This window comes from Eptatretus burgeri, unplaced genomic scaffold (assembly GCF_056783735.1).
Source record: "Eptatretus burgeri isolate ZD-2024b unplaced genomic scaffold, Ebu_testis_v1 Ebu_testis_scaffold_38, whole genome shotgun sequence".
Classification (NCBI taxonomy): Eukaryota; Metazoa; Chordata; class Myxini; order Myxiniformes; family Myxinidae; genus Eptatretus; species Eptatretus burgeri.
Genome location: NW_028221988.1, coordinates 106,312 through 133,492, shown reverse-complemented (window position 1 = coordinate 133,492; position 27,181 = coordinate 106,312). Strand labels below are relative to the sequence as shown.

Below are 27,181 nucleotides of genomic sequence, written 5' to 3'. Positions count from 1 at the left end.
GCCCCTCCCTCCTGAGGAGAAGGTGTGGTTGTCTGGACCAGCGTTCAGGAGAGGGCGGCAGACGGAGATCGTGGCGTTTTTTTTTGTCAAGCAGCCTGTGATCGTGTGTGAGACATTTCTTGTGGGAAAGGACATTTCAATCGAGACATTTCCAACCTGGCATCCAAAGCCAGTGAGTGGTTGTTGACAAGAGTGCGTTCTGGTGGATCGTGGCGATAGCGGCCTGCAGTCTTGGTTCTGGCAACGCCAAGGTCATGGGTTCAAGTCCCACCATGGAGGTTCGGGTTGGCGTGATCACACGTGGCGGGACAGGTACCCCGGGCCGGCTCGACCGACTGAAGACCCATCGGGTCATTTTTCTTTTTGGGTGTCTGTGTACGGGTCTGTCTTGTTGAAGTAGAATTGTTTAAGTTCCTTGTACATACTTGCATTTCTTAGTCGGTTTAATTCTGCTCCTTGTGTGTTCCCTCCCCTCCCCCTCCCCCTCCTTCTCTCCCCCTCCCCCTCCTTCTCTCCCCCTCGCCCTCCTTCTCTCCCCCTTCCCCTCCCTTCTCCTTCCCCTTCCCCCTCCCCCTCCCCCTCCCCCTCTCCCTCCCCCCCTCGTTATAAATAAATCTCCTGTTAAATGTTTCAGCTCGTTCCTGTGTTTTTTTATTGGTTTAGCACGGTGTGTGTTGGGAAATTTGCAAGTGGAAAATTGTGCATTTGGACCGACGGACCTCGGTAACCATCCACTCGGGTTACGCACGGTTTGAGCACGCCAACGGCTCGTTCTGCTCGAGCTCCGCCGAGGGTGAATTTCCCCGGTAGTTTGGACGACGTGAGTATTTCGGTAAATCGAAATTGGCAATCGACGCTATCCCACGCGGTCGACCGATTGGCGATGTTCGGTCCGATAAGGGACCCGTCTGCTCCGGAGTTATCCGGGGTGACGACCTCTAAATTCTGGGTGTTCGGTGGAGCCGACTCGACTGCTCCATCTTGCGGTCGTGCTCGCCGCCGACACCCGGCTCCACAACAATATTACCTTCACACCAACAACTACAACTCCAAAAACAGGAATGCCTCCATAAAAAAATATTACCTCCACCTTATCTTCACAACAACAACAACAACAACATGATCACTTCTGGGAAACAAGTTGTTTGAGGCCTGAGACCCATTCATGCTCTGGCCTTCTCAAGGCGAGTGACGGCTATCGGCTGCAACCTTTCGATTCCTATTTTATAATCCTTGTTTTACACTGAAAGGAAAATTAAAATGGAAGGCAGAACGATTTTGAATTCTGAATAACAATTCCACAGATGTGTTGGTTGGCCGACATGGCTTGGCTTAATCATGGATGAGCCCTTGGCTTGTGGAGGCCCCGAGTCATGTGTTGGGTTGTGGAGGCCCCGAGTCATGTGTTGGGTTGTGGAGGCCCCAGGTCATGTGTTGGCTTGTGGAGGCCCGGGGACATGTGTTGGGTTGTGGAGGCCACGGGGCATGTGTTGGGTTGTGGAGGCCACGGGGCATGTGTTGGGTTGTGGAGGCCACGGGGCATGTGTTGGGTTGTGGAGGCCACGGGGCATGTGTTGGGTTGTGGAGGCCACGGGGCATGTGTTGTGTTGTGGAGGCCACGGGGCATGTGTTGGGTTGTGGAGGCCACGGGGCATGTGTTGGGTTGTGGAGGCCACGGGGCATGTGTTGGGTTGTGGAGGCCACGGGGCATGTGTTGGGTTGTGGAGGCCACGGGGCATGTGTTGGGTTGTGGAGGCCACGGGGCATGTGTTGGGTTGTGGAGGCCACGGGGCATGTGTTGGGTTGTGGAGGCCACGGGACATGTGTTGGGTTGTGGAGGCCCCTGGTCACGTTGGGTAAATCTGACCCTGCTTGCCAGGCAGCACAGACGGTCTGTAACAGAGTGTTGTACATCATAATCGGAATACAATTCCTGCATCACAAAGAAAATTCTCCACAGCAATTAATTCAGCGAAGCAAGGTCGATTATTCCTGATGCCTAAAACACCCCACAACCCATCCCTACAGAAAACAGACTTTTTGGAATGCCGGCCACATTTTCTTCCAATCAACATGAAACTTTGTTGAAAAAATACTCCATAATTAAGTGCTCCTATGTTGAAAGATTCTTGTCGAATCACTCCAAGACCATGCTCCCCCCACCCAGACATCTCCCCTCTCCACCTCCCAGACCAATCTCTCCCCCTCCTCCCAGACGAGCCCCCCCCGCCACAGTTCCGTGACCAGTTCCTCCCCACCCCCTCCCAGACGAGGTCCCTCCCCCACCTCCAAGACCAGTCTCACCACCCCCCCCCCTCCGGGCCAGATGAATCCCTCCCCAGCCGCTCCCAGACAAGTCTCCCCACCCCCCTGGAGACCAGATTCTCCCCTCCAAGACCAGACTGACCCACCACAAGATCAGTCTCCCCCCCACCAAAAGACCAATCTCTCCCTCCTCCAATACGAGTCTTTTTCCTCCTCTCAGACCAGTCTCCCCCTCTTCCTCCCTGACCAATCTCAACCTCCCCCCAACCAAACAAATCTTTCCCCACCACCTCCCAGACCAGTCCCCCTACCCATAGTCTCCCCCACCCCAGACCAGTGTTTCCCCACCACCTCCCACACCAGTATCCCCCCTCCCCCCGAACTCTTGTCCCTCAGTGTTGTCCCTCTACCCTGCTATTGATGTGTTGTTCCCTCTTTTCCACTTTGTTCATGTATTTCTGGCTTGATTGTTTATTTATTAATTTATTTATCCTCACGAATCGAAAAACAATCTTCTTCGTGTTTTACAAAACTTTTAAATAACCCGACCTTGATTGGGTTACCCAACATGTATTCCAATAGAAGTTTCCCATTATCCCAATGTTTTACATAAATAATTTTTTTTTAATGATGTCACAATGGGATTGTGATCTCACCTGCTCTTGTAACCATGGTGCCAAAACGTCACAGTGAGTTTGTTATCGTTTGCTTTGCAGCTTTGAGAGCAGACGCACTTTGTTCGTTTCGTGTTTGGTTGTGATTTTATTTGTGCTCATTAAAAACAATGGATTGCAATTCTGGAGAGGAGCAGCAGAGGAGCTTGGGGAACAATTCCTCATCTCCATTACTTCCCGAATCGAGCTTAGGGAAAAATTGCTCACCTCCACGTCCTCCGGATTTGAACTTGGAGAACAGTTGCTCACCTCCACGTCCTCCGGATTTGAACTTGGGGAACATTTCCTTACCTGCATGTCCTCCGGAATTGAACTTGGGGAACATTTCCTCACCTGCACGTCCTTGGGATTTGAACTTGGAGAACATTTCCTCACCTGCAAGTCCTCCGGAATTGAACTTGGGGAACATTTCCTCACCTGCTTGTCCTTGGGATTTGAACTTCGAGAACATTTCCTCACCTGCAAGTCCACCGGAATTGAACTTGGGGAACATTTCCTCACCTGCACGTCCTTGGGATTTGAACTTGGAGAACATTTCCTCACCTGCACGTCCTTGGGATTTGAACTTGGGGAACATTTCCTCACCTGCACGTCCTCCGGATTTGAACTTGGAGAACATTTCCTCACCCGCATTGCCTCCTGAATTGAAATTGAACAATTGTTCATCTTCAACACCTTTGACTCGACCTTTCAGGGTTTGCGAGACTTTGTTGATGGTTATCTACTTTATTCGTCTTTACTCATGCAAGAACATTGTTGTTGGCTTTTGTGTTGAGATGACTGGCTTAAGATCTTAGGGCCTGAAGTTCCCAAATCCCATCATGATCACTCGATCACATCCCCTACACTTGGGAGTGTTCGATGTGACCAAATCATTTGATTGATAAAGTTTCTCTGTGGAGTATTTATCAAGTTTCTTTCAACATAACAACTGGATTATAAAGGTGATATGATATTGAGAAATATATATTTTATAAAAACGTTGTTAACGTTCTCTTTAACTGGTGTTTTACTGAAACATGACATTTACTTTCACTTTGTGTTTAGATCCACAACTATGAGCTCATCAAGAAGCTCGGGCAAGGAGGGTTTGGAGCCGTTTATCAGGCACGGAATGTCTGCTCCAACCAAGAGGTACGGAAAAGTTACCTGTGCCGCCTTTTAGGGTAAAGGTGGTTCATGTTGATGAAGGTTAAAAAATAAAAATCAACTCCACCTGTACCTGCAAATGTGAGTTTACGATCGAAGAACGAGTTAATTTAAATTAAATGTTACAATTTAAAAGTGAATTGGAATAGCAGACTTGTTTATTGACATTTGACTTCAAATCGTGATGCAAAGGTCCCATTTGGCCTGGAAGTTCCTGAGGGTCATAGAAACAAATATATCCAAAGACACACGTCATGTCTCAAAATCCAAGAATGCCGCCGTCGACCATTTTGAAAAACATGGCCGAGTCATAGCTCATGAACCGTTTGTCAAAGAAACTATTATGATACATGTTTTCTAACGAACCTGAGGTCACTGAACTCATTTTCGGTGACAATTTTGCTTTCTGATGTATTTAAAGCTCAAATCATAGACAAAATACATAAATGTTCCATTTTTTCTGAAATGTATGAGAAAAAAAAATTGTGAGAATGAGACATGACTGAACATGTCTACTATATGATGGTTAGGTCAGACCCAACTCAGAAATGGTTTTCTCATGCCGAATTTAACTACACATGAGTTAGCCACATGATGTATCTATGTTATGTGACCTTAAATTTTTAATTTTTGCTTTCAGATTCAAAGTGACTCATCCAAATGAGTTCCGATAACTGTGACAGCACGCCTGCCACGATGGACTGGAGCCTATGTTTTATATGTCAATCAGACGAGACTCATAATCCAACTTCGGATCCCTCATCATCTGTTAAATTGAGAAACAATCCTGAAAGACTTTCAGCCACCTACAGACAAGTTGTGAACAATATCCAGGAACTCAATGAATTAGGTGAGCTGCCTGATTTTGTGCTCGTAGAGAATACTGGTGACAGTGATACTCAGAATATAGTGCAGCTGATGATGTCTAATCATGGAGTGTGGCACAAAGCTTGCAGGAATGTTGTCGACAATCAGAAAGTGCAGAGAGCCAGGAATAAGCATCAAGGACAAGCGTCATTTAGCCCGGTAAAAACTCGTGCAGCCAGGTCAGTCACACAGACATCAACCTCAGCATCTTTGAGCGAACCAATTGACACTCCGTGTCTCTTTTGTGATGAAGTGGGCAACAAGAAAGAGCTCAGAAAAGCTGCTACACTTGGCTTAGATAAAAAAATCAATGACTGTGCTCAGCTGTTGGGTGACAAACGCCTGTTGTCTAAACTGTCCGCTGTTGACTTGATCGCCATCAATGCCGTCTATCATCATGCGTGCCTGACTCGGCTGTATAGGAAAGTGGAGACGGTCGGATTTCACATCACTGATAGTCATAACACGCAGGTGATGCGAGCACATGTTCTCAATGAGTTACTTGACTTTATTGAAGATAACCGTGGTTCAGGGAGGTCGCAAGCAATGGCTCACTCGACGACCCTTTATGATGAGCGTATTGCTGCTCTCGGCTTTCCCTACATCAAATGCAATACAACACGCCTGAGAGAGAGGACATTGAGCGCATGATTTCTGACATCAAGGCAGTAAAGATAAACCGTTGCTGATCTCTTGTTTTCCAACAAGCTGAATCAATTCCAACCACTCTGCGTTCATTCCTGTACATGCTTCTTGATGGACCATCTATCAATCAGCCATCTCCGGGATCTAAGAAGTCCAAGGTTGCAACATCAATTGGGTAGCAGATCATCTTCAACTCGGTTGCATGCAGATCCAAAAAAACGTGATAGTGTTGCACGTCACAACAGAGAAAGGGAAACACCAGCTTCGCTGTATATGGCTATGAAAGTACATGTTCAAACTGGCCGTGAATTTCGAATCGATGATTTGCATCAGCGAGGGTTGTGCATCTCGTATGACCATTTGAAAGTGCTGAGTACAGATATTGCGAATTCAGTCATTGGTCACTGGAAGCAGGTTGGTGTGGTGGTCCCCCCTCAGGCAGTTAAACACGTTTTCACCACAGGTGGTTTTGACAACATTGACCATAATCCATCCTCTACGACGACTGCAACATCAGCCCTCCATGGAACATGCGTCATCATTCACCAGCACTTCTTGTCAGACACACAACAAGTTGCGAATCTTGATGAGATCCTCAATCCAAATGAGATGGGGAAGAAGACTGTGTGGTCCATTTGCAAGTGCAAGACTGAATGTAAAGCTCCTTGTAAGTGCTGCGTGCAGAGACAGCGCTGTATGCTTCTCTGCAGATGTCAAGGTTCGTGCGCCCACACTGGCAGGATGTAGCAGGACAAGAGAGGAGAAGAGGAAGAACTTGTGTAATTACAACATTGTGCGATGTAATTACCTCAAATTTTCAGTATGTGAAAAACAATAAAATTTGTTATAATTTGTATTATTTTTTGGATTTCACCTTTAAATGCATCTGAAATGCATAGCTGATGCCGGAAATGAATTCAGCGACCTCAAGTTAGTTAGAAAACATGTATCATAATAGTTTCGATGACAAACGGTTCATGAGCTATGACTGGGCCATGTTTTCTAAAATGGTCGACGGCTCTAAACTTGTATTTTGAGATATGACGTGTGTCTTTGGATAAATTTGTTTCTCTGACCCTAAGGAACTTCCATGCCAAAGGGGACCTTTGCATCATGATTTGAAGTCAACACCCTATTTTGTGCACTTAACATGTCTACGAGAACACGAACCTGCAGTTTAGCAAAACTTCCTTTGGCTTTGAAATCATCCCAATCACACATGCGCACACACGAGGGAGATCCAGTTTAAACGGTGAAACTCCTTCAATATTCCACTCTGTCCTTCCTTCTGTCCATTCAGCCATCCGTCAAAAACGAACAAGAAGAAGCTTTCCATGTCTTATTATAAAGGGTTATTATAAAGGGTAATTCTCAAGGGCTATTATAAAGGGTAATTCTGAAGGGTGATTCCAAAGGGTAATTAGAAAGGGTTATTATAAAGGGTAATTATAAAGGGTTATTCTAAAGGGTTACTCTGAAGGGTTATTCTCAAGGGTAATTATAAATGGTAATTCTCAAGGGTTATTCTGAAGGGTTATTCTAAAAGGCAATTATAAAGGGTTATTATAAGTAGTAATTCCAAAGGGTTATTATAAAGGGTAATTATAAAGAGTTATTCTCAAGGGTAATTCTAAAGGATTACTCTAAAGGTTTATTCTGAAGTGTTATTCTGGAGGGTAATTATAAAGGGTTACTCTAAAGGGTAATTCCAAAGGGTAATTCCAAAGGGTAATTCTAAAGGGTTATTCAAAAGTGTTATTCCAAAAGGTAATTCTAAAGGGTTATTATAAATGGTAATTCTAAAGGGTTATTCTCAAGGGTTATTATAAAGGGTAATTCTAAAGGGTTTCATTTGTTTCTTGGCTTTCCCTATTTCATATTATAAATGATAAACTAAATCACTTCATTAATTTCCGGAATCCTTCCGATTTCGGCAATTATGTTGGTCGGTTGTGTGTGTAATTCTGTGTGTCTGTCTGTTTGTGTATTTGTTTACCCTGTAGCAGCCACACCGTTTCAGCGATCATCACCAAACTGGGTACAGACGTTGGCAATGGTCCAACTTAGACACTTGTCGTTTTTGGTGAATCGAGGTCAAAGGTCAAGGTCACCAAAAAAACTAAATTCTTATTTTCGCAATAACGTCTGCTAAAATGGACGTATCGACTTCAAACCAAATCTAAAATGTGCATCCTCCAACACTGAATCCAACCTTATCTCTCATTTGGGTGCCACACCAACACCCTTCTTAGCGGTCGGGGGTCGAATGTCAGAGGGGTCGGGTCAAAACTTTCAAATTGCGATAAAGACGCCATTTCAAGTCCGATTGACTTCCAAGTTACGATCATGACCAAACTAAGTGCTATAACTCGTTAAACAGAAGCACTATCGACTAAAAAGGACCAAATTGATTTCCAGAGATCACGGAGATATGACAAAGTTATTCCGGCAATTCCTTGCTCAATGAGCAATTTCATTTTTATTCTTTGCCTGTCTGGCAGTCAAACAGAATTAAAAATCATTCCAAACAGGAAACGTAGTGTTTTCAAGGACGTCAAAAAGGACACAAACAACAGACACGAAGAACAAATGTAATGTATTAAACAAGGTGTTGTAAAAGATGCTGCATCAATGGCGGGAAATGTCTAAATTTTTTTTTTCTGAAGAACACAAATTACCTTTTTAGCATTTATAAAGGCATTCCATTGAACCGTACTTGGACAAAATATAACAGAATCTTACATCATCATGAGCAATCAAATTTCCTGCTCGCACACCCTGACCATGTCCTTTCCACTCAACATTGTGGGGGGTTTGGGTGGGGGGGTGTATAATGAGGTTAACACTTTACCATCAAGTCCATCCCATAAATTCGTACAGACTGTGAAATGCATTCAAATGAATGTAAATGTTGTAAACTTCACCGGGATTTTTTTTTGTTAAACCTTCGTGTATTTACAAACTCGTCTCCTGTTGATAAACTTCCCTGAACCTTTTATTGACAGAACCTGATGCCATGCTTGACTGTTACCATCGATTCATATGTCACCATGTTTTTGTGATTTTGCAAGATGTGCACGATACTTGTGAGGAGTCAATTGTTGTAAATAATATCCCTCAAAGCTCCGTACCTATTGATGACAAACTTTTACTTGTCTGTCTCTTCTAGTTTGCTGTGAAGGTTTCCCACAATGGTGACTGGATCAATGTGAGTGTTTCATGATGAACTGGATTAGAGTGTACATCACAGTATCATGTGACTTTATCCTTAACCTACGTTCATGATTTTCTTCTTTTTTTTTATATACCTTGTCGAGGCTCGTATGAGAACGAACACACAACACACAACAAGGAGGGGGGGGGGGAGGAGACAAGATGTGGGGGAGGGGAGAAGGAAGAACAAAAACAGTGGGGAACAGAGACATTAGGAGATCTATGGAAGGGAGAGGGATTGGGTGGGGAACATGAGAAGAGCAGATGGACATTACAGGGACTTTTAGGAAAGAAAGCAGGGAATGTGAAGGAGGTGGGTTTGGGGTGGATGAACGTGGGTAGAAAAGATCGAGGATTTGGATGGGGGATGATAAGAGGTGGTGGTGAACCAGCTGTTTTGAAGGTCGAGAGGAAAGAATGGGATTGAAGAGAGTGTGGGAGTTTATTCCAAAGTCGGTAAAAAGAGGAATGAAAGGGTGAAGGTGGGCAGTGATTCGTGATTTTGGTAGTTTTACCAGAAGTGGATTGCGAGTGGACCTTGATTGCCCTGCGGAAATATGGGGGGGGGGGGTGGGGGAGGACATATCGCAGAGAGAGCAGGCGGGGTGAGAGAGAAGAGGAGACGGTGGAAGACAAAAAGACCACCGACCTGCCTGCAGTGAGAGAGTGAGAGGCCCAAAGACTCAGCCTCATCGCAGGAGATACCAATGACTCTAAATGTCTTGGTTTCCACATCGTGAAGCCGAGAAAGGTGAGAGACGGGAGCACCAGCCCAGAGGGGAGAGCAGTACTCCATCAGGCTGCGGATGAAAGTTTTGTCTCTGTTCAGGAGCTCAGGTTGACCGAGGAAGAACTTTGCACGATTTAGGATTCTCAGTCGTCGACTGGCTTTGGAGGCCAGCGTGGAAATGTGGCTTTCCCCGAAAAGATAATGGCAGATAGTGAGACCCAGAAGCTTGAATGAAAGGATTTCTTCCAGAAGATTGTTGAGAAAATAGATGGCGGGGGCGGGGGGGGGGGAAGTGGAGGGGTTTCAAACGATCCTTTCAGAGAGACGTCGTGAGAGTGTGAGATTTTTCAGGATTGAAAGACATGTTCCACGTGTTGGACCAGTTTGTGATTTTTACCCAGATCTGCAGTGAGCGAAGAAGCTCCTGCTTGCCGGTCTGAAGGATGACAGATGGTACGGCAGAGGGTGGACTCATCAGCAAAAAGATTAAGAGGATTTTCCAGAGAGTTGGAGAGATCGTTGATGAAAACACGAAAAAGAACAGGACCCAGAACGCTGCCTTGAGGAACTCCAGCCTGGACAGGAAGAGGGGATGAAAGAACTTCACTTAGGGCCACACTTTAGCTGTGACAGGAGGGAGGAATCCTGCTAGCCATGAGTGGAGATGGCCTTGGACACCATCGGAAGAGAGTTTGGTGAGCAGAGCAGGGTGCCAGACCATGTCAAAAGCACGCGATATGTCTCGGGATACGACTCCGATTTCACGTCTGGCGTTGAGGATCTCCATCCATTGTTGGGAGAGCAGAAGCAGCATATCCAGGGTAGAGTGACCTGGTCTGAAACCAAATTGATGATCGGAAATCAGGCCATTGGAGAAGAGGAAGGATTTAATGTCTGAAGCGATGATGCATTCCATAACCTTACTGATGATTGGGAGAAGGCTGATTGATCTGAAGTTGCAGGGATCTGTTTTTGTACCTTTTTTATGCAGGAGCGGTAATGTTTGCTGATTTCCAACCAGATGGGAGATGACCTTGAGCAAATGAGAGGGTGAATAGAACAGAGAGAGGATGAGCAAGAGCAGAGGAGCAGGTTTTTAGGACACATGGGCTGATGCCGTCTGGACCGGTTGCAGAATCTGAGATGAAAATTTGCACCTCCCTGCAGGTGGAAAACAAATGTATTCCCAAAACTGATCTCGTGTTCATGGCACTAATTAAAATTTCATCTGCTTCTTCGGTATCATATAAATATTTCTGACAACGAACGGTATTTAGAAAAACTCTTCTCATGTTCCATATTCAAAGGAGATTAAACAGTTCCATGTCATGTTCTCACGGGGTTCATATCTCAGTTGTGGGGACTGGCCTTACAGCCTTGCCTCCAGAGGTTTGTGCACTCACCTCTCATCTGTTTCGCTTGGGTTTGAATCCTGCTCCAACCAAAAACTGTCATCCTGGTGCTTCACATGCAGGGTAAGGCATCAATGTGTGCACGGTCCATCGGAAGGACGTGACGCTGGCTGTCCCATCTGCGAGCACGACTTGTTTGTGGACATTAATGACCCCTCAGTGTTTTTCTTAAAGAGGAGACAAATTATCACCGGCATCCTGAACAAATTACGAACTCCTCTCACCTTTTGCGGAACGTCAGGCTTCGCCATCCGGTTCGAGAAAGACTTGGTCAAAAACTTCCCCTTGCCGACCCAGCAATGAGGTGGGAATAATTGAGGAAGTTGTAGTTGTGGTCATATAGTCGATAAATTGTGTGTTTAAAAAACAGGATTGCTGGTTTCTCACACAAAGTTGGATCAAGAGTCCATTCCACAAAGCAAACTGTCCCATTGTATTTGGTCTGACACCTCATCGAGTCATTCAAACATCTTTGTGTGTACACGGTGCATGAAACTTGAGCGATGCCGACACACGAGGGCATGGGCTGTCAGATGAGTTCATTTAATTTCACATGTTGTTACTTTATTACAAACATTGCTCTCTCTTTCTCTCTCTCCCTCTCTCTTTTGCAGTTTTCAAATGAAGCCTCAATCATGTCTTCATTAAATCATCCAAACATCAGTAAGTGAGGGTTTCATTCCAATGAACAAATTGCAGAACATCATTTTGATGATGTTCTGCATGTATCATCACTGGTGTTCACTGACAAGTGGACTTCATAAGCAGTGGTCTTTGAAATGTTTTTTTCATGAAATGATTGCAGAGAATATGGATTAAATCTTTTGGGGTTTGTGTTCATTTGTTGGTGTATTTCATTAAAAATGGCTCAACTGACGAGTCTACTTCTATCCATGGTTCAGCAACCTCTTTTCTCAAAAAGTAATAGGATTACGGAATGCTGCAGAAGCTGGTCACTTACATTGGAGCCACCTCGTCTGGGTTCGATTCCCGACATGATTATATGCTGTACGATAGATGCTTCGTAGGCAGGGTGCTGCACCATGAAGTTCTCCTCCCCTCGGATACATATTATGCCAAGTGTCCTGTCTGCTTGCATGACCGAAGGATGTTAAAGACCACTAGTATTGCCAACCTGTGGCTGTTTATCCATGCTCTGTCCTTTTAAATGCTGAATGCAAAGCAAGCAGCATGTACCATTGTTAAAATATTTAGTATGACTCGGACGGGTTTCGACCACCGACCTCCCACACTCAGAGTGGACACTTTAACCGTTGCCCCAAATAGTCTGGTTACAGGTCCTGCGGACCCACCCTGAGGACCTTTCTGGGTTGTAGACCCTGAGGTTCTTTCTAAAAAGTCGGCCACGTTGGATTGTACACACCTCTCAGGGGTCTCAGGACAGTTGGTCTGCACTGGGGGTGTTAAAGGGTCCATGGTCTCATGATAATGGCTCTGCACAGGTGTTCCAAGGACTCAGGGTCACATGATCATTATAAGACCATGATAATTCATGATCTCATGGGTCTTAAGATATAGTCACTCTGCATCCAATAGATCCACAGCAGGACATTTCAATACCAAGGTGCACGAGTTGTCCCAATGCAAGCTGCTTTCCCATCTCAAGGAATGTCCAGAACATGTTTTATGTGGAACTTAACGCTGAGTATCTCAGCAGATCAGCTACATCATTCACAGGAAAAGGGGATGGGGGAGAGAGGGGCATTTGAAGGCCTCACCATAACTTGTGGTTCTCATCACAAAGTTACCGTTCACTTGACTGTTTTCAATGTAATATCAATTTTGTAATTGTGCATTTTATTCATTATATAGTTTACTTTATGCTGCACTCTGCCATCCCCACCCAGTTCGAATGTTTGATGTTAACAAGACGGAGGAAATGATGTACATGGTGATGGAACTTGCACGTGGAGGTATGTTTCTTTATCGTTCTTCTGTTCTTCAGGTGTGATGTCTGTTCCTAATTCACTGTGGATTATATGTGGCTTTTCACTGCATGGCTTTACCGTGTCATTCATGTAATGAGTGAACCTTTTGGGAAGTGCCAGGTCTGATGAAGCTTGTTCAAGCATATTCCACAATGTGCATCGATACAAATAACACCACGATATCTATTTATGTTTCCCATCTCCTCTCTCACTACTTCATGGATGGTCACCAAACTTCATCGGCATCAATAACAATGTCTTACAATTCTGATTATGGCATGTCAATTTACTTCCATCTTCTATTCCGGTTAGTCTGGCTGAAAGCACACTTTTCTCAAAGTGTTTGCCATGCTGGATTATTTATTTATTCGTGCACAGCCTCTGGCTGCTTGGCTGCATCATTTTCTGAGAGCACGGCTGTGCAATGCCACCCCATTACCGATTTTGCCGACTTCAGAAGGATGGCACACTGAGTCAACCTGCCTGGTGTTAATTCAATGATGAAGAGACAGGGGCTTGAACTCAAGGCCCTAAGATTTTAAGCCAGCCACCCTCACGGTTAAGGCAACACCAGGCTTGCCATTCTGGATGACATCACGGCATTCCGTTGAGAGGAGCTTGTGATGCCATCCTGTCATGAGTGATGTTCTTGTTTCCCACACAATCTTATCACCCATCACCCTGTTGTTTTCCACAACATTCCATCAAATGTGATAAACAAATAAATATTTAATTCATTGCTGCTTGTACAATTCAACTCAATTGAGGAAGTATTTTGTTATCGTTTTGGAGGAAAGTTATAATGACTGCACAATTTCTGATATAAAAGAAAAGGAGATTAAAAACCTTTTGTTTCTTGAGAATGCTTCAGCAGCACCAATGCTCTGCACAGAGTATGGTCCCAATGTGCGCACACACACACACACACACACACACACACACACACGTTTATTTTGCTCTGGTTTGATTTTTGGAGTGCAATTAACTAATTTCTATTGCGATTTGTTACGCTAAATTCATTACAATAATAATAAATTGCTGTATTTTGGCCAATTTTTTCAATGCAATCACATTCGGTTTGAAACATACCTCAGTTTCCAGACAGTGCTATTACCTAACTATCGTTTCAAATGGACCCAATGAGATTCAAAACAACCTTGCAAGTATTTTATACACAAACAATTTAGATGTAAACGGGAGGAATTTATCTTCAACAGTTTATTTTCAGAGGAGTCGTAGTTTTGGTCCAATAAGTGGATCTGGCAACATTTTGCTGGAGGCAGGTGTCTTCGGTCCCACTGTCATTCAGAACTCTGTTCTCAATGGAGGTCACCACAGCCGCTCCCTTCAAGGCATCCAATTACTGGCTGAATCATTCCAACATCTTCTCAATGAGGAATTCTTCGCAGAGAAGGGCATCTTACCGTATGCATCAGAGCTTGTTATCCTCGCAAAGCTCAAGTCCAGTTTCACTAAGAAGAATATCAGCGATGCTCAGAAATATATGACAGAGTTTGGGGCCACTGCTACCAATCTATCCAATGACTTTGATCTCTTTATCCAAAGCCGATCATCCAGCAATGAAAACATCCGTTACTGGGCTAAATTCCGAGACATAATGGGTGTGGTGCGAGTACGCCAGTGTGAGGGAGAACACTCACGAGTCCTCAAATCACCACGAGTCCTCACAGACCATCACAACTCGCAACGAATCTCACGTTCAGGCCATGATACAATGTATTGAAGAGTAAGGCTCTCCCCTGTCATCGATCAACACAGCCCTTCTTCACAATTTTTTCACCAGAGAGATTATGACAGATGATATTTGCGAGGACATGATGAACTGTATCTCAAAGGGAAAGGCGAAATGTATCATGTTTAGGCAAGAGCGATTCATCAACAAAACTACAACACTGAGTGCAGTAATCCATCATTCTTCTCCCAAATCCATGAAAACGATCTGCAGTACGCCACAGAAGACTATCAAAAAGACAATCAAGGAGCTCAACAGAGCTGACAAAAACATCGAGATCGCCCGTGACCGTGGACTCACTTCAGAAACTTTACTACTTTACCATGTTGTACCCTCCCCACTCCTTTTTGACGAGGAGGGACTGATGACCAAGCCTGATAAAAGCCAACTTCTCAAAGAATTGGAGATTTTCCTAAAACCAGACAACTACTGATACAAGCATCAGAGAAACTCAAACTTCATTATACACGTTACGGCTCATGTTCGCAAAGTTCGATTCACCAGAGTGGCAACTTTTCAAGAATTAATTACGGCCTTTTCAACATTTACAGACATATACCATGAGTTTGGGCGATGTGACTGTTTTCGATATGTACTCTGAAGACGGCTCAGTGAAGGACAGTGAGAGAATAAGGCGTACTGACACTGCACCAATCAAGCTCAGCTGCGTCGAGCCAGGGACACCTCTGCCAAAAGAGATGGCAACCTTTTGGCCTTGAAATGGTAACAAGATTCAACTCGAAAAGCTGATCTATTCTCATCTTCATGAAAATGCGTCTCGAGTTGTTCGACGTTACCCCACTGTGGTCGGCCAAGTGACGAGAGAAGACGAGGACTGGCATTGCATCAAGGTTCATGAGGGCACAGAGACTGTTTTAGATCATCTCCAGTCAACATTTGAGAAAGCTGATCTTCGCATCCCTATCCATATTCTTGATGCTCTGGACTCCAGATACAGCGTGTGTGTTGTGGTCTCCAATGACACCGACGTCGTTGTTGCTCTGTTGTATCACATGCAAGTGTTTCTGCAACACAACCTGTAGGAGTTATGGGTTCGAGCTGGTCTGGGGGATACAACTCGATATGTGCCACTTCATACACTTTTCCAGAACTTGGGTCAACAGTTATGTGCAGTCCTGCCAGCTCTTTACAGCCTTACAGGATGCGACATCACCAGCAAAGTTGGTACCAAGAAGGCTGCACTAAAGGCGGATCCCAAGAGATTCCTCAAGCATTTCGCCACATCCCCATTCCTATCGGCTGCCGTAGCTCTCAATGCTGAACGATATCTGGTGAAAGTGCTGAGAAGAGGAAGCGACGCTGACGATTTCATCACCCTCAGAGCAGAGATCTTTCACTGCAGCAAAAACAGCTCTCTGGACAACGTACCACCGACTAGTCAGGGTCAACATCCTCACATTCAGCGTGGGTTTTATTCCGCTTATACCATCATGCACGCCCTGGAGAACCATCTGGATCATGAAACAGAGTCTCTGAAGCCTGAAGATTATGGATATGTGTATGATCAGGGTCACCTCATGCCTGCAAGTTCTTGGAAAAATCTTGATTTCCACTGGTCTGTCTCCTGTACTTGCCAAAAGTGTGCCAAATCAACATGTTCATGCCGGATGTCTGGGGTTAAGTGTGGGAAGATTGTCGCTGGAAGAAAACCTCACCCAATGCCTGCAAAAATCCTATTGTTTGTTAAGATAGGCTAATTTGCAGCATAAAAGCACTGCTTGAGATTGTCGAGAATTATAATTCCCATTTATATGAAGAAATTCGTCTACCATTTATGGCTATACAATTTTAGTAACTGCCAGGTACTATTCATTATCACTCAGGAAAATTCATTTGTTGAAATTGCTGAGAATTGAAATTCCCAATTTTGTTTGAAATGGAATTATTCGAAAATTATGTTTACCTGTTTATCACTATTCCTTTTATCAAATTGTAATTTGTCGGACTGATTCGGCGATGATAGAAATGTCTTCCTTTATTGCTCTCTTGTGAGAACTGTGCTCGCATATGATACCAAGTTTTGTCATTACATTGTCTTCCATCTAATCATCAGAGTTCAATATATGTATATGTAGTACTTTGCTTGTCTTAAGCACTTGCTGTGCCTGCTACCCTCAGGCACAGCAAGTGAGTTTTTTTTTTTAAACTCGTATCAAAATTAAATAAATAATTCTGGCTGCCAGAACACGTGTCCGATCAAGTTGAAATTTAAAACATTTATTCTCTATCACTACCAGATCATAAATCTGAAGTTTCACATCGATTGATAAAGCGGTTCCAGAGAAAACATTATTTAGTATTTCCTTCAATCCAATATGGCTGCCAAACCATGTGATTGATCAATTATGTCTTAAACTCGTATACACATGGTTTGGGGAACATTTGTGTGAAGTTTCCCCTCGATTTGTCCAGCTGTTCTGGAGAAGAAGATTTTTATAGGTTTCAGGGTAAATCCAATATCGCTGCCAAACCATGTGACCGATGCTGTCATGTGTGTGAACGTTTTGTTCCTCATGGAGAGACGGTAAGACGTGTAAAGTTTTGCCTCAATCTGTTCAGCCACTTCAGCGAAGAAGATTTTTTGAACTGACGAGGGTAATAATTTTACACATTAATAAAATAATGAAGTTCCCCATTTATAGGAAAGTGGTTTACTTCATCACGGAGCCAGGGAGACAAGCTTCAGGAGCCATGAAAGTGGTGGTAACTTGTAACAGCTTGTTTGGCCTTTGAGAAGCCATAATGTTGAAAAATAAATCATGTCTTTGTTTTGGTGATTTTAGCATGGAGAGTGAGTGTGACCATCCAACCCATTCCCCCAAACCACTCTTCCCTCTTTTTCACTCAACAAACTCTTCTCTCTCATCGGTGATCCTCCAAAATCCCGAGTGCTACACGTGATTGTTGGCGAATGTGTAGATTTCACTGAAAGGTTTGAGTCACTCATGGTATCTGATTATCTGCACAGGTGATCTGCATCATTATATCAATGATAAAGGTACACTCATGACTGAGGAACAGGCGCGACCCCTTATTCGTCAGGTGAGCTGAGCCGATGTTGATGGCATTCGTTATTTGTGATGTTTATCGTGTGGTTTAAAAACGGGATATTTAAAAAAAATAAGATTTTTTTTTTGGAAACTCCTATTTGTGTAACCACCCATTAAGTCAGTCCTTTCTTTCCAGGCGGCTTCTGCATTCAGCTTCATGCACAGCAGGAATGTCATACATGGAGACATAAAGGTAAAATGAATCTACACAAAACATGATGATCATGCAGTCGGAGAAGGATATCAGTTAAAGACCAGGATTTGGAGAGGTTTCTGTCATTGTATGTGGATGTGTGAATGGTATTGATATGACAGTGTGACTCGCCCTTCAGAGATCTTTGTAAGCCAACGGCCATCCATATCTGGTGCCCAACTGTGTCTGTGGACATCCTCTTCCAGTTGGGGACCTTTCTCGGAGGTCGGTGCCAGGATTTGCAATCCGGCCACTATAAAACACTTTATTCCACAAAACACACAAAACAACGCAAGTCAAGCATTCATTGTTCTTCCTCCGTATATACGAAATTAAACATTCTCCATTGGTATGCTGATCCAACTTGTGGAAATTGAGTTATTTTCCACCACACCCTGCATATCGCATGGGGAGATGACATGTGTCAAGTTGCAATTTTCTTTGTTGAGCGGTTTTGGAGAAAATTACGTCCACATTTATTCCTTTAACCTTACATGTCTGCCATAATGTGTGACCTATGACATCACAGTTAGCAATAAAATATTCTCCATGGGGAGTCTCTCCCATGTTTAAAGTTTCACATCGATTGGACAAGTCGTTTCAGAGAAAACCATTTTTGGATAAGGATTTCAATTATTGCTGGAATACCACTTCACTGATGACATCATCATCATCATCAAATATGCCCCATGGGGAGTTGAGAACGTATGCCAAGTTTCAAGTTTTTTTTTTCCTTGAGTGCTTTCGAAGAAAATTATGTGGAGTTTTTTTTTCCCTTTAATCCAATAGCGCTGCCATACCATGTGACCAATGATGTCAGAGCTCGCAGAAACAATATTCTCCACGAGGAGTCTCTCCCCGATGTTTGAAGTTTCGCATCGATCAGTCAGGCGGTTGCAGAGAAAAACATTTTCAAAGTTTAAATATAGAGATGCGGACACACACACACACGCACACACACACATGCACACACTCACAGACGGGAATTGCAATCGTCTTGCATCCCATTAAGGGCAAGACCAATAACGATTGCCGTAAGAGAAGGTAATATCACAAGTTCCACATGGTTTGATCTGCTCAGCCATGTCGGTAGAGAGCCGATAGGACACCTGGTGCAGTTCAGATCGGTCAGGTTCACTGCACGGGTTGGCGAAAGCAGCTCAGCTGACAAGGGAAACAGTGACACTGGTGTCGACCTCCATTTCCAAACATCAATACCCATGAGAACGAGCAGAGGTTCAGATTTGGTGTCAGAGATGATGTAAAATCGATCATACATCTTAAAGGTGTCACCAAAAGTGAAGCTTGCCTCGTCGACATGCAACAATGAACTGATGAGATGTCTTTGTTCTGCTGCTTTCTCCTTGTGTTTGAGAGAGAGAGACTGAGAGAGAGACTGAGAGAGAGACTGAGACTGAGACTGAGACTGGGACTGAGACTGAGACTGAGACTGGGACTGAGACTGAGACTGGGACTGGGACTGGGACTGGGACTGAGGCTGGAGCGATTTTGGCTCCTCTTGTGACAAACATTGCATGTGCAATTCTTGAAGTGACATTCATCCAGTGCATGCTCAGCATGACAGCGCTAACACATGTTGCTGGTGTAGGTAATTGATGGTGGACGTCTGGGTTTCTTTTTCTGGTGCTGGGATGATCGACCATATGACAGCGAGGTTGGTCGGAGCCTGACCAGATGAACAGTGATTTTGATGTCAGCAACGTTGATGTCCGCACCCTCCATGGCAATGTCATTGGCTGCCGTGAATTCGAATGTCCGATTGGCTAACAGGCTTCAACGCACCCGATTGTCCGTCACACCAATGACGAGCAGGTCACGGAGCACGTCCTCCGGGGTGTTTCCGAACTCGCAGAAAATTTGAGAGTTTCTTGAGCTCAGGAACAAATTTGCACGTCGACTACCCTGTTGCCTGATGGTTCATAAATAAATTGAAATGTTGAACAATAAGTGATGGGGTAATGGTTGTTGTGGTCCAATAGGACTTCTCGTTCTTGAGTATGTTGAGATATTACTGTTGTGGGTTGTGGGTGTTGTGAAGCATCAACATGTCTGCATTAACATAACCTTCACTTAATTGCATGGCCTCCCCTCCCCCCATTTGCCCAAGTTGTGCTCATTCATTGCTTGATTATGTTACAGTGGGGGTGGGGGGGGTTGATATGCCACAGGCATGATGGGCCAATTGATCTCATACGTGGAGATATCAGTTTTCACCTGTCAGACATTTTTATGTTTTGAGTTGATAATGTACATGCAATAAGTAACATTGTTGTTAAAACATTCAGTGTTGTATTTGTCTCACTCAATGTCCTCAAACCATGTGATCTTGTGGTGTGTTTATTTACAGTTCAGGTGATATGACTTTTTTTTGGTGATTACATTTCATGTGATAAAGAGTAAATAAAGAGTGCGCTTTGTAAAGGAATGGTGATACGAGTTGAGTGAAGCAGGTATAAAAGATTCCTTTCTGAAAATACAAACTTTATATCTTCCACACTTTGCTCTTATCTTCCTCTGCTTTTCCCCTCCCAACAGCTCGAGAACATCATGTACGATGACCTCGGTACCCTTAAGGTCAGCGACTTCGGGCTATCACGTGTGTTTACACCTGGCACACTCCTGTTTGAAAGATGTGGAACACCTGAATATATGGCTCCGGAGATGTACAGAGACGATGGCTACAATGGTCCTGCGGTCGACGTGTGGGCTCTTGGGATTCTCATGCATACTGCAATGCAGGGATCTTTCCCATTCCAGTGCCAGATCATGAAGGTGAGTGTTCTCTCCCTCCTCACAATGGTCCGAATCATCGCGATGATCTTCATCGCGATGATCTTCATCGTGATGATCAAAGGGAATGTCTCTGTCATGGTAATTCATAGTTACGAGTATCCTCATCAGATTTAACATCAGCCCAGGTCAGTAAATTCGTTACAATGAAAGAACAGTAACTGTGAAGAAACGATGATTTTACGGGAGCACGTCACCATTGCAATGGAGAAAGCAGCAGCATTGTACAATTTGTTCACTGAATGTTATTTTATCCTTGGTATAAATTCAGAATGTAAAAATGAGCAAATAATAAGAACAATTTCCAACAATAACAAGAGGTTTGGAGTGACCAGACTCAGAGGCATTGTGATTGGATTATCCACTCAGGGTCGGCAAGGTGGCGAGACGAATTGTGAACCTGGTCGTTTCAGAGCAAACACTAAAAATGGTACATGTTGACTCCTCGTTTAGTGGATAGAGCATATTTTTTAGCTCAGCTCAGCATTTACCGGATAGAGCAATATCCCAATATCACTCTTTAGCTCAGCATTTAGAGGATAAAGCAAAGATATATGCCATGGACTGGCATCCTGTGGGTTAGTGTGTGAATTAACCTTAATTGCTCCACCAACTGTGGATTTGGACAGCGGTTAATGAATTGGTGAATTAACAGATCGATCTCTTTACAGGAACTGGCATCAATCAATTATCCCTACGAATATGATCCTCCCACTTCTGTTGGACACCAGTGCACTGCGCTTTTGAAAGCCATGCTCTGCATGGATCCAACCAAGAGGATTTCAATGAAGGTGTGTGATCATTTGGCTGCTTCTGCTTTGTTTGTTTGATTTTAATTTACAATGGTTCAACCAGGACTGCAAAAGTTCACTTTTTGTGGAGTAAGTGCTTCTTGATCATCAAATGAGATGGAGTCTAAAGGTGATCATGCAATTTTACGGATCTGGATAAACCAAATTATTTTGCTTTGCAGGAGATCTTGGAGCATCCATGGATGAACAAGGAGACTCATGGGCCGAGGAAACGTTCACATGACTTTTTAATTGTGGATGTGGATGAAACACCAAGCAAACGTCTTCGTCAATACAAAGGTACCGATTGATGCTCTGTCTTGGCTGTCAATCCGCTGTTTAAAACATCAACTAATTCTTGTGAACCTCACAACAGAGCAATCACCAAAGAGAAGTGGGCAAGTCAGCGTTCCAAGCAATGGTCTCAAAATTGAAATGGCAGAGAACAGTCGGAAAGAAAAGCGAAAACGGGAAAATGATGAAAGTTCGAGTGGAGAGCAGAGTACTGACAAGAACATGAAAAGACAGGTGATGAATTTTGGATGCTTGCCAGGTGATTGGTCGTTTCCTGGTAGATATCATGTGTATGTTGCTTTGCGATTGTGCAAAAGGTCCCGTATGGTTCTCCACGCGGTTGTACTTTTTAAACTGAGTGGTGCATCTTTTTCATCACCTGTATACCCATCCCTCCGAATGGCAGACGAGATGCAAACAAATCAAACTCTTAGCAGTTAGTGTACGGCAGCAAACTGGAATTTGGAAAGGGTATCTGGATGAGCAAACAATGGCCTGCCCTGTACGAAGAGCACGATCATATCCACAAGTGAATGGTTGCAGATGCAGACAAGCGACTGAACGTCCCCTTTGAAACGGCCGTGGGCTTTATCGTGGAACCTGCATGTGAAGCACATTTTATACTTTCACTCTCTTCTCTTGGCAATCATGGGAATTGTAACGAAATGGTGGGGATGCTCCCTTTCTGTGCTCATCTTCGTTTGCATCATATTCGTTTTGCCTTCGTTTGCAGTGACAATGCATCGTGCTGAAGCCATTGTCTTTTTTTTTCTGAAATCGTTTCGGCTCCTTCGAGTTTAAGAAGGGAGTTGTGTGTAAATCAGATTTGGAAGCACACCAGAGAGAAACACATGAAATAGGTGATTATCAAGGAGTACATGGTGAGGAATGGTGAGAGGATCAGAAATAGATGGGTTTTTTTTTGGAAACAGCAGAGGGTTTGGAACTATTTGTTGCAGGTTTGGAACTTCTAGTATCTTAAGCCATGAACGTTGACTGATGCTGTGGTTCATAGTGCAACAGCTGTTTTACACAGTGGGCAGTTTTGTTTTGTTTATAGGGGGAGGAGGGGTTCCTGCAGACCGCAACCAAGCCAGGGCACCTTTTTTTTAAATTAATTTTGAGATCTATCCTGCCATCAACAACTTAAAGATCTTATGACCTGGTAATGAGTGGATATGGCAGAGGCACCTTGTGTGGATCAGCAAGTGCTGGTGTGGCACAGGGGATGATGGTCACTATTCCAGGTGTGTGTGTGTGTGTGTGTGTGTGTGTGTGTGTGTGTGTGTGTGTGTGTGTGTGTGTGTGTGTGTGTGTGTGTGTGTGTGTGTGTGTGTGTGTGTGTGTGTGTGTGTGTGTGTGTGTGTGTGTGTGTGTGTGTGTTATCTCCATTATATGTGCACGCTGTTTTGGCTGCAATCTCCACATGTTGGTGGCTTTCAGGAGATGGAACAGAGACCTACCAGGACATCATCATTTCACGATTCTTACTGATCACAAGCGCTGATCAGTCAGGTCGGTCGACTCGGGTGCCGTTTGACACAAGTAAATGTATACGAGTAAGAAAAAGTACACAAAGTTGGTTTATACGATTCAGTGCACGTGTAACCTGTTTTCACACCTTGCAGAGAAAATCCCCAAAAAGAAGAACATGAACCCAATCATCCACCGAACTATGCGACCATACTCAGATCTGAAATGACATGAACAGTGAGGTAAGTGACACAAAAGGACATCTTGTGTAACAGTGCATGGCACCAGCTCTTTTGTAATGATCTCGTCCGGTTCAAGTTTCACTTTATCCACAAATGACAATTTTGTTCACAACAAATGGAAAACCCCAAATTCAGACGTTGACTTTATATCTTCAAGACTTTATCCCTCACGGAATAAAAAGCATCAATCATATGATGCACACATGATCCTCATTTTTATTTGAATGGGTACCAGTCTTTTTGCCCTGACACTTTTTTGTGCATGTGTGGAATGGTGCCTTCAGAAACAAAGTTCTTTGACATCATACATTGTCCCCTGATCAACATGAATTACATCCATCAAAATGTTTTCGTGTATGAGGGATCTTATAATGTTTGACATGTTGCACAGAATCGTTGCTTTTCGCTGAGCCTCAACCTCGCTTTTAGAGAAAAGGATGAAGAATCATATTTATGTTGGTGATGTATACGATGTGAGTTCAAAGAGAAGTTGGTGAGGATATCATCGGACACAATGAAGCTGATGAATGGAGGGGTTGAAACCCATGCCTCAACAAGCAGTTATGCACCGGTTATCTCAGGCCTTTTCATCGGTTGTGGTCATCAGTGATGAAGGTTGTGGTCAAGTTTCAACAAAATCGTGTGTTTAGTTCAAGCCATAATGAATTAAGTATTTATAGACTCACTCACTCTCACTCACCGAGGGACACTGCTCGATCATGTAAGCTTGAACATGCGTGTTGAAGCAACAAGGTCTGATGTTAATGGGACTTACAGACATGGCACGGGACACTAGTGGCTGCGGAGATGTGCGGTGAGCTGGAGAGGTGGTGTGACAACCTGGAGAAGCATGAGGAGGATATTAAGAGGTATGTGGATGCACATGCACACATCAATGGTGTGAAAAAGGAGTTGAGACAATCAAAGAGGAATGGGCGAACACCCATTCCTCTTTCTCTGAATTTTGTCATATTCAAGGTCAAAAGCGTGTGTGTGCGTGCGTGCGTGCGTTTATAGTTCAGAAAGCACAACATTTTCTCTCTGTCAACGCCTCTGTCCCTCTCTCACTCTGTCCCTCTCTTCCTCTCTCACTCTCTCCCTCTCTCGCTCTCTCCCTCGCACCCCTTCCCCTCCCCCGTCTCCCTCCTTTATTTTGTAGGAAGATGGCTCCCACCAAAAGAAGGAAATGTACAAGAAGCGAACTTGCCCAAAAACAATTTGCGAAAGCTGCATCCAGGGCAGCCTTTCCTCAACAGCAGAAAGCAAGACCAGAAGGAAACAGCAACAATGACTGCATTCTGCCCTCCCGTACCTCCGATCTCACAGTCAGTGAGTGCTGTACTTCAGTCGGTTGTCCATTCTATCTGGTTCAGGAGGACACAGTTCAAGCCTATGAAACCTTTGTCGCCCCTGTGTGAAGTGGGGCCATCGCCGTAAAATACAAAACACACAGGAAATGGCACTTTGTGTTGAGGCGCGGCGGTGATGGTCATGTTTAACCCTCGACCAGTCAAAGATCCCCAGGGAGTTAAACACGGCAAGGTAAGCCTTGGTCTTGTTTCCTGTCTCCCACTTGTCTCTCTCCTTCTGCACACTCCTCTCCCGCCCCACCCCCTCCATCCCCTTCCCTACCCTCTCTGACCCCAAACGCTCTCTGTCTCTCTATCCCTCTCCCCACCTCCTGCCCCCCATCTCTCTGCCCCCTCTTTACAGGTGGTATTTGCTCGTGGGTAATATATTTAGCATTTGAATTTTTAAGTGCCAAAGCCTACCTCTCAGGTTGATCTTGTCAGGAGTGTCATACCAAGGGGGAGGGGGGCTGTGTTGTGTGTGATGTAAGGTAGAGTTATTAAAACGGAAGGCCCGAGCATGGTCCATGTTCATCGATGTGGATTTTTTTTATATTTTTTTGTATACCTTGTCGAGGCTCGTATGAGAGCGAACACACAATGCATAGCAAGAGGGGGGGGCATGTCACAAGAGGGGCGGGAGTGGGAAGTACAAAACAGTGGGGAAAAGAGACATTAGGAGATATGTGGAAGGAAGAGGGATGGGGTGGGTAACATGGGTAAGCCAAGGTGGACATTACAAGCTGACTAACATATCTTGCAAAAACTTCGTTTTGGCAAGATAATAAATTCAATTTTAATTAATAGAAAAATAAAAATCAAACTGCATCAAAATTCAAAAGTATATTTGGATAATAACAATTGGATATTTATGCGATTTTTGTTCTTGTGTTTTTTAAGGAGATCTGGGAAATGCGTGGCTTTGTTTTGGCAAGGGCCACCCTCATATCACTTTCGCATGCAAGTCTGCTCCTTTTCTTTGTTTTGATGTCCAGCAGTTTCGATAATGCATGCTCACAGAGATACTTTGTGACGAACGGCGTGAAGATCTCAAGGGCAATTTTAGCGATGAGAGGATACCCTTCCATTTGGCGGCACCAAAACGTTGAGAAATTCGCGAAGATGTCCTTCTCTGTTCGCCACCTACACAATGGTAAATTCTTTCGAAAAGCGCTCAGCTTTTCTTCAGCTTCGCCGACATTCACTCCACCGCCCTGCATCTGGCAATTGAGATGGTTGAGTGCGTCGAAAATGTGAACCATGCACGCCAATGCCAGGATGAACTTTGATTCTTCGAAATGAGTTGCATGGCGATGCTGGTGCTCTCGCAGAAACAGGGCTAATTCTACACGCAAGGCAAAAATGCGCCTCAGTACCTTCCCTCGTGATAACCACCGAACGTTAGAGTGGTAGAGAAGGACTTCGAATTCAGAGCCGATTTTATTGCACAGCTCTTTGAAGATGCGATGATTCAGAGCACTGCTTCACACGTAATTCACAGTTTCAACGACGATTTTCAGAACATTGGCCAGTTCTGGAGGCAGAGTTTTTGATGCCAGCGCGTGTCTGTGCAGGACACAGTGCGTGACGATGACGTGTGGTGCATCGGCCTTCACCAGTGCTCCAAAACCAGAGTTGTGCCCCAGCATGGCTGGAGCCCTGTCCGAGCAAACTGCAGACACCACGTTCCAGGAAAGACCGTTGCTTCTGAAGAAGTCGTCCACAAGTTTCTTCACGTCAGCTGCTTTAGTCGTTGTTGTGAGAGGCTTGGAGAACAGAAACTCTTCCGTGATCTAGTCTCCCTTGACACAACTCACAAATCCGATGAGATGGCTCAAATTAGAAATGTCGGTGGTCTCTTCGAGTTGAAGGCTGAATTTCGTTGGACTCGCGACTAAATTTGCAACTAAATTTGCAACGCGACTAAATTTACTTGACATCCTGATCCTGAAACAAAAAAGAAATCAAATTAAGTGAGACTGAAAGCAAATTACAGCAAAATGGCAATGTGTTTCGGAGGGCTTTCACCGAACCCCTGAGACTGACTCACCGAACCCAGGTTCAGAACCACTGTTCTAGAGGGTTCTCAAAAGTATATGTTAAGGGGTTCTTAACGTTGATTCTAAGGGGTTCTCAAGAGTAAATGTTCAGGGGTTCTGAAGAGTAAATATTCAGGGGTTCTAAGTGGTGATTCTTGAGGGTTCTCGAGTAAATGTTAAGGGGTTCTACACGGTGATTCCAGAGGGTTCTCAAGAGTAAATGTTAAGGGGTTCTAAACGTTGATTCCAAGGGGTTCTGAA

At 44.2% G+C, this 27,181-nt stretch overlaps 1 protein-coding gene across 4 annotated transcripts; it reads left to right on the top strand.

Moving 5' to 3' along the window:
* The first annotated feature begins 21 nt into the window (after positions 1–21).
* LOC147007721 (serine/threonine-protein kinase MARK1-like) lies at positions 22–25,324 on the top strand. Of its 4 annotated transcripts, XM_085866535.1 has the most exons (14): positions 22–312; positions 3,987–4,073; positions 8,770–8,808; positions 11,570–11,618; positions 12,824–12,889; positions 17,647–17,720; positions 17,865–17,921; positions 20,478–20,714; positions 21,404–21,523; positions 21,706–21,823; positions 21,900–22,051; positions 23,446–23,532; positions 24,310–24,401; positions 24,692–25,324. In XM_085866535.1, exons 4-12 carry the CDS (start codon positions 11,591–11,593, stop codon positions 23,470–23,472), a joined length of 879 nt encoding a protein of 292 aa, XP_085722661.1. In that variant the 5' UTR covers positions 22–312; positions 3,987–4,073; positions 8,770–8,808; positions 11,570–11,590; the 3' UTR covers positions 23,473–23,532; positions 24,310–24,401; positions 24,692–25,324. The 4 variants fall into 4 exon arrangements, with proteins under 4 accessions (XP_085722661.1, XP_085722660.1, XP_085722658.1 ...); XM_085866534.1 differs by lacking the exons at positions 23,446–23,532; positions 24,310–24,401; positions 24,692–25,324 and adding an exon at positions 23,261–23,332; XM_085866532.1 differs by lacking the exons at positions 23,446–23,532; positions 24,310–24,401; positions 24,692–25,324 and having other exon boundaries at positions 21,900–23,332.
* The last annotated feature ends 1,857 nt before the right edge of the window (positions 25,325–27,181 follow it).

What these genes read in the sequence shown, in the direction of transcription:
- LOC147007721 (XM_085866532.1), top strand. Translation starts at nt 11,591, where the DNA reads ATGTCTTCATTAAATCATCCAAACATCA. An exon ending in CGCGACCCCTTATTCGTCAG is followed by an intron (nt 17,721 to 17,864) that starts GTGAGCTGAGCC and finishes CTTTCTTTCCAG; the next exon opens with GCGGCTTCTGCATTCAGCTT. An exon ending in CCAAGAGGATTTCAATGAAG is followed by an intron (nt 21,524 to 21,705) that starts GTGTGTGATCAT and finishes TTTGCTTTGCAG; the next exon opens with GAGATCTTGGAGCATCCATG.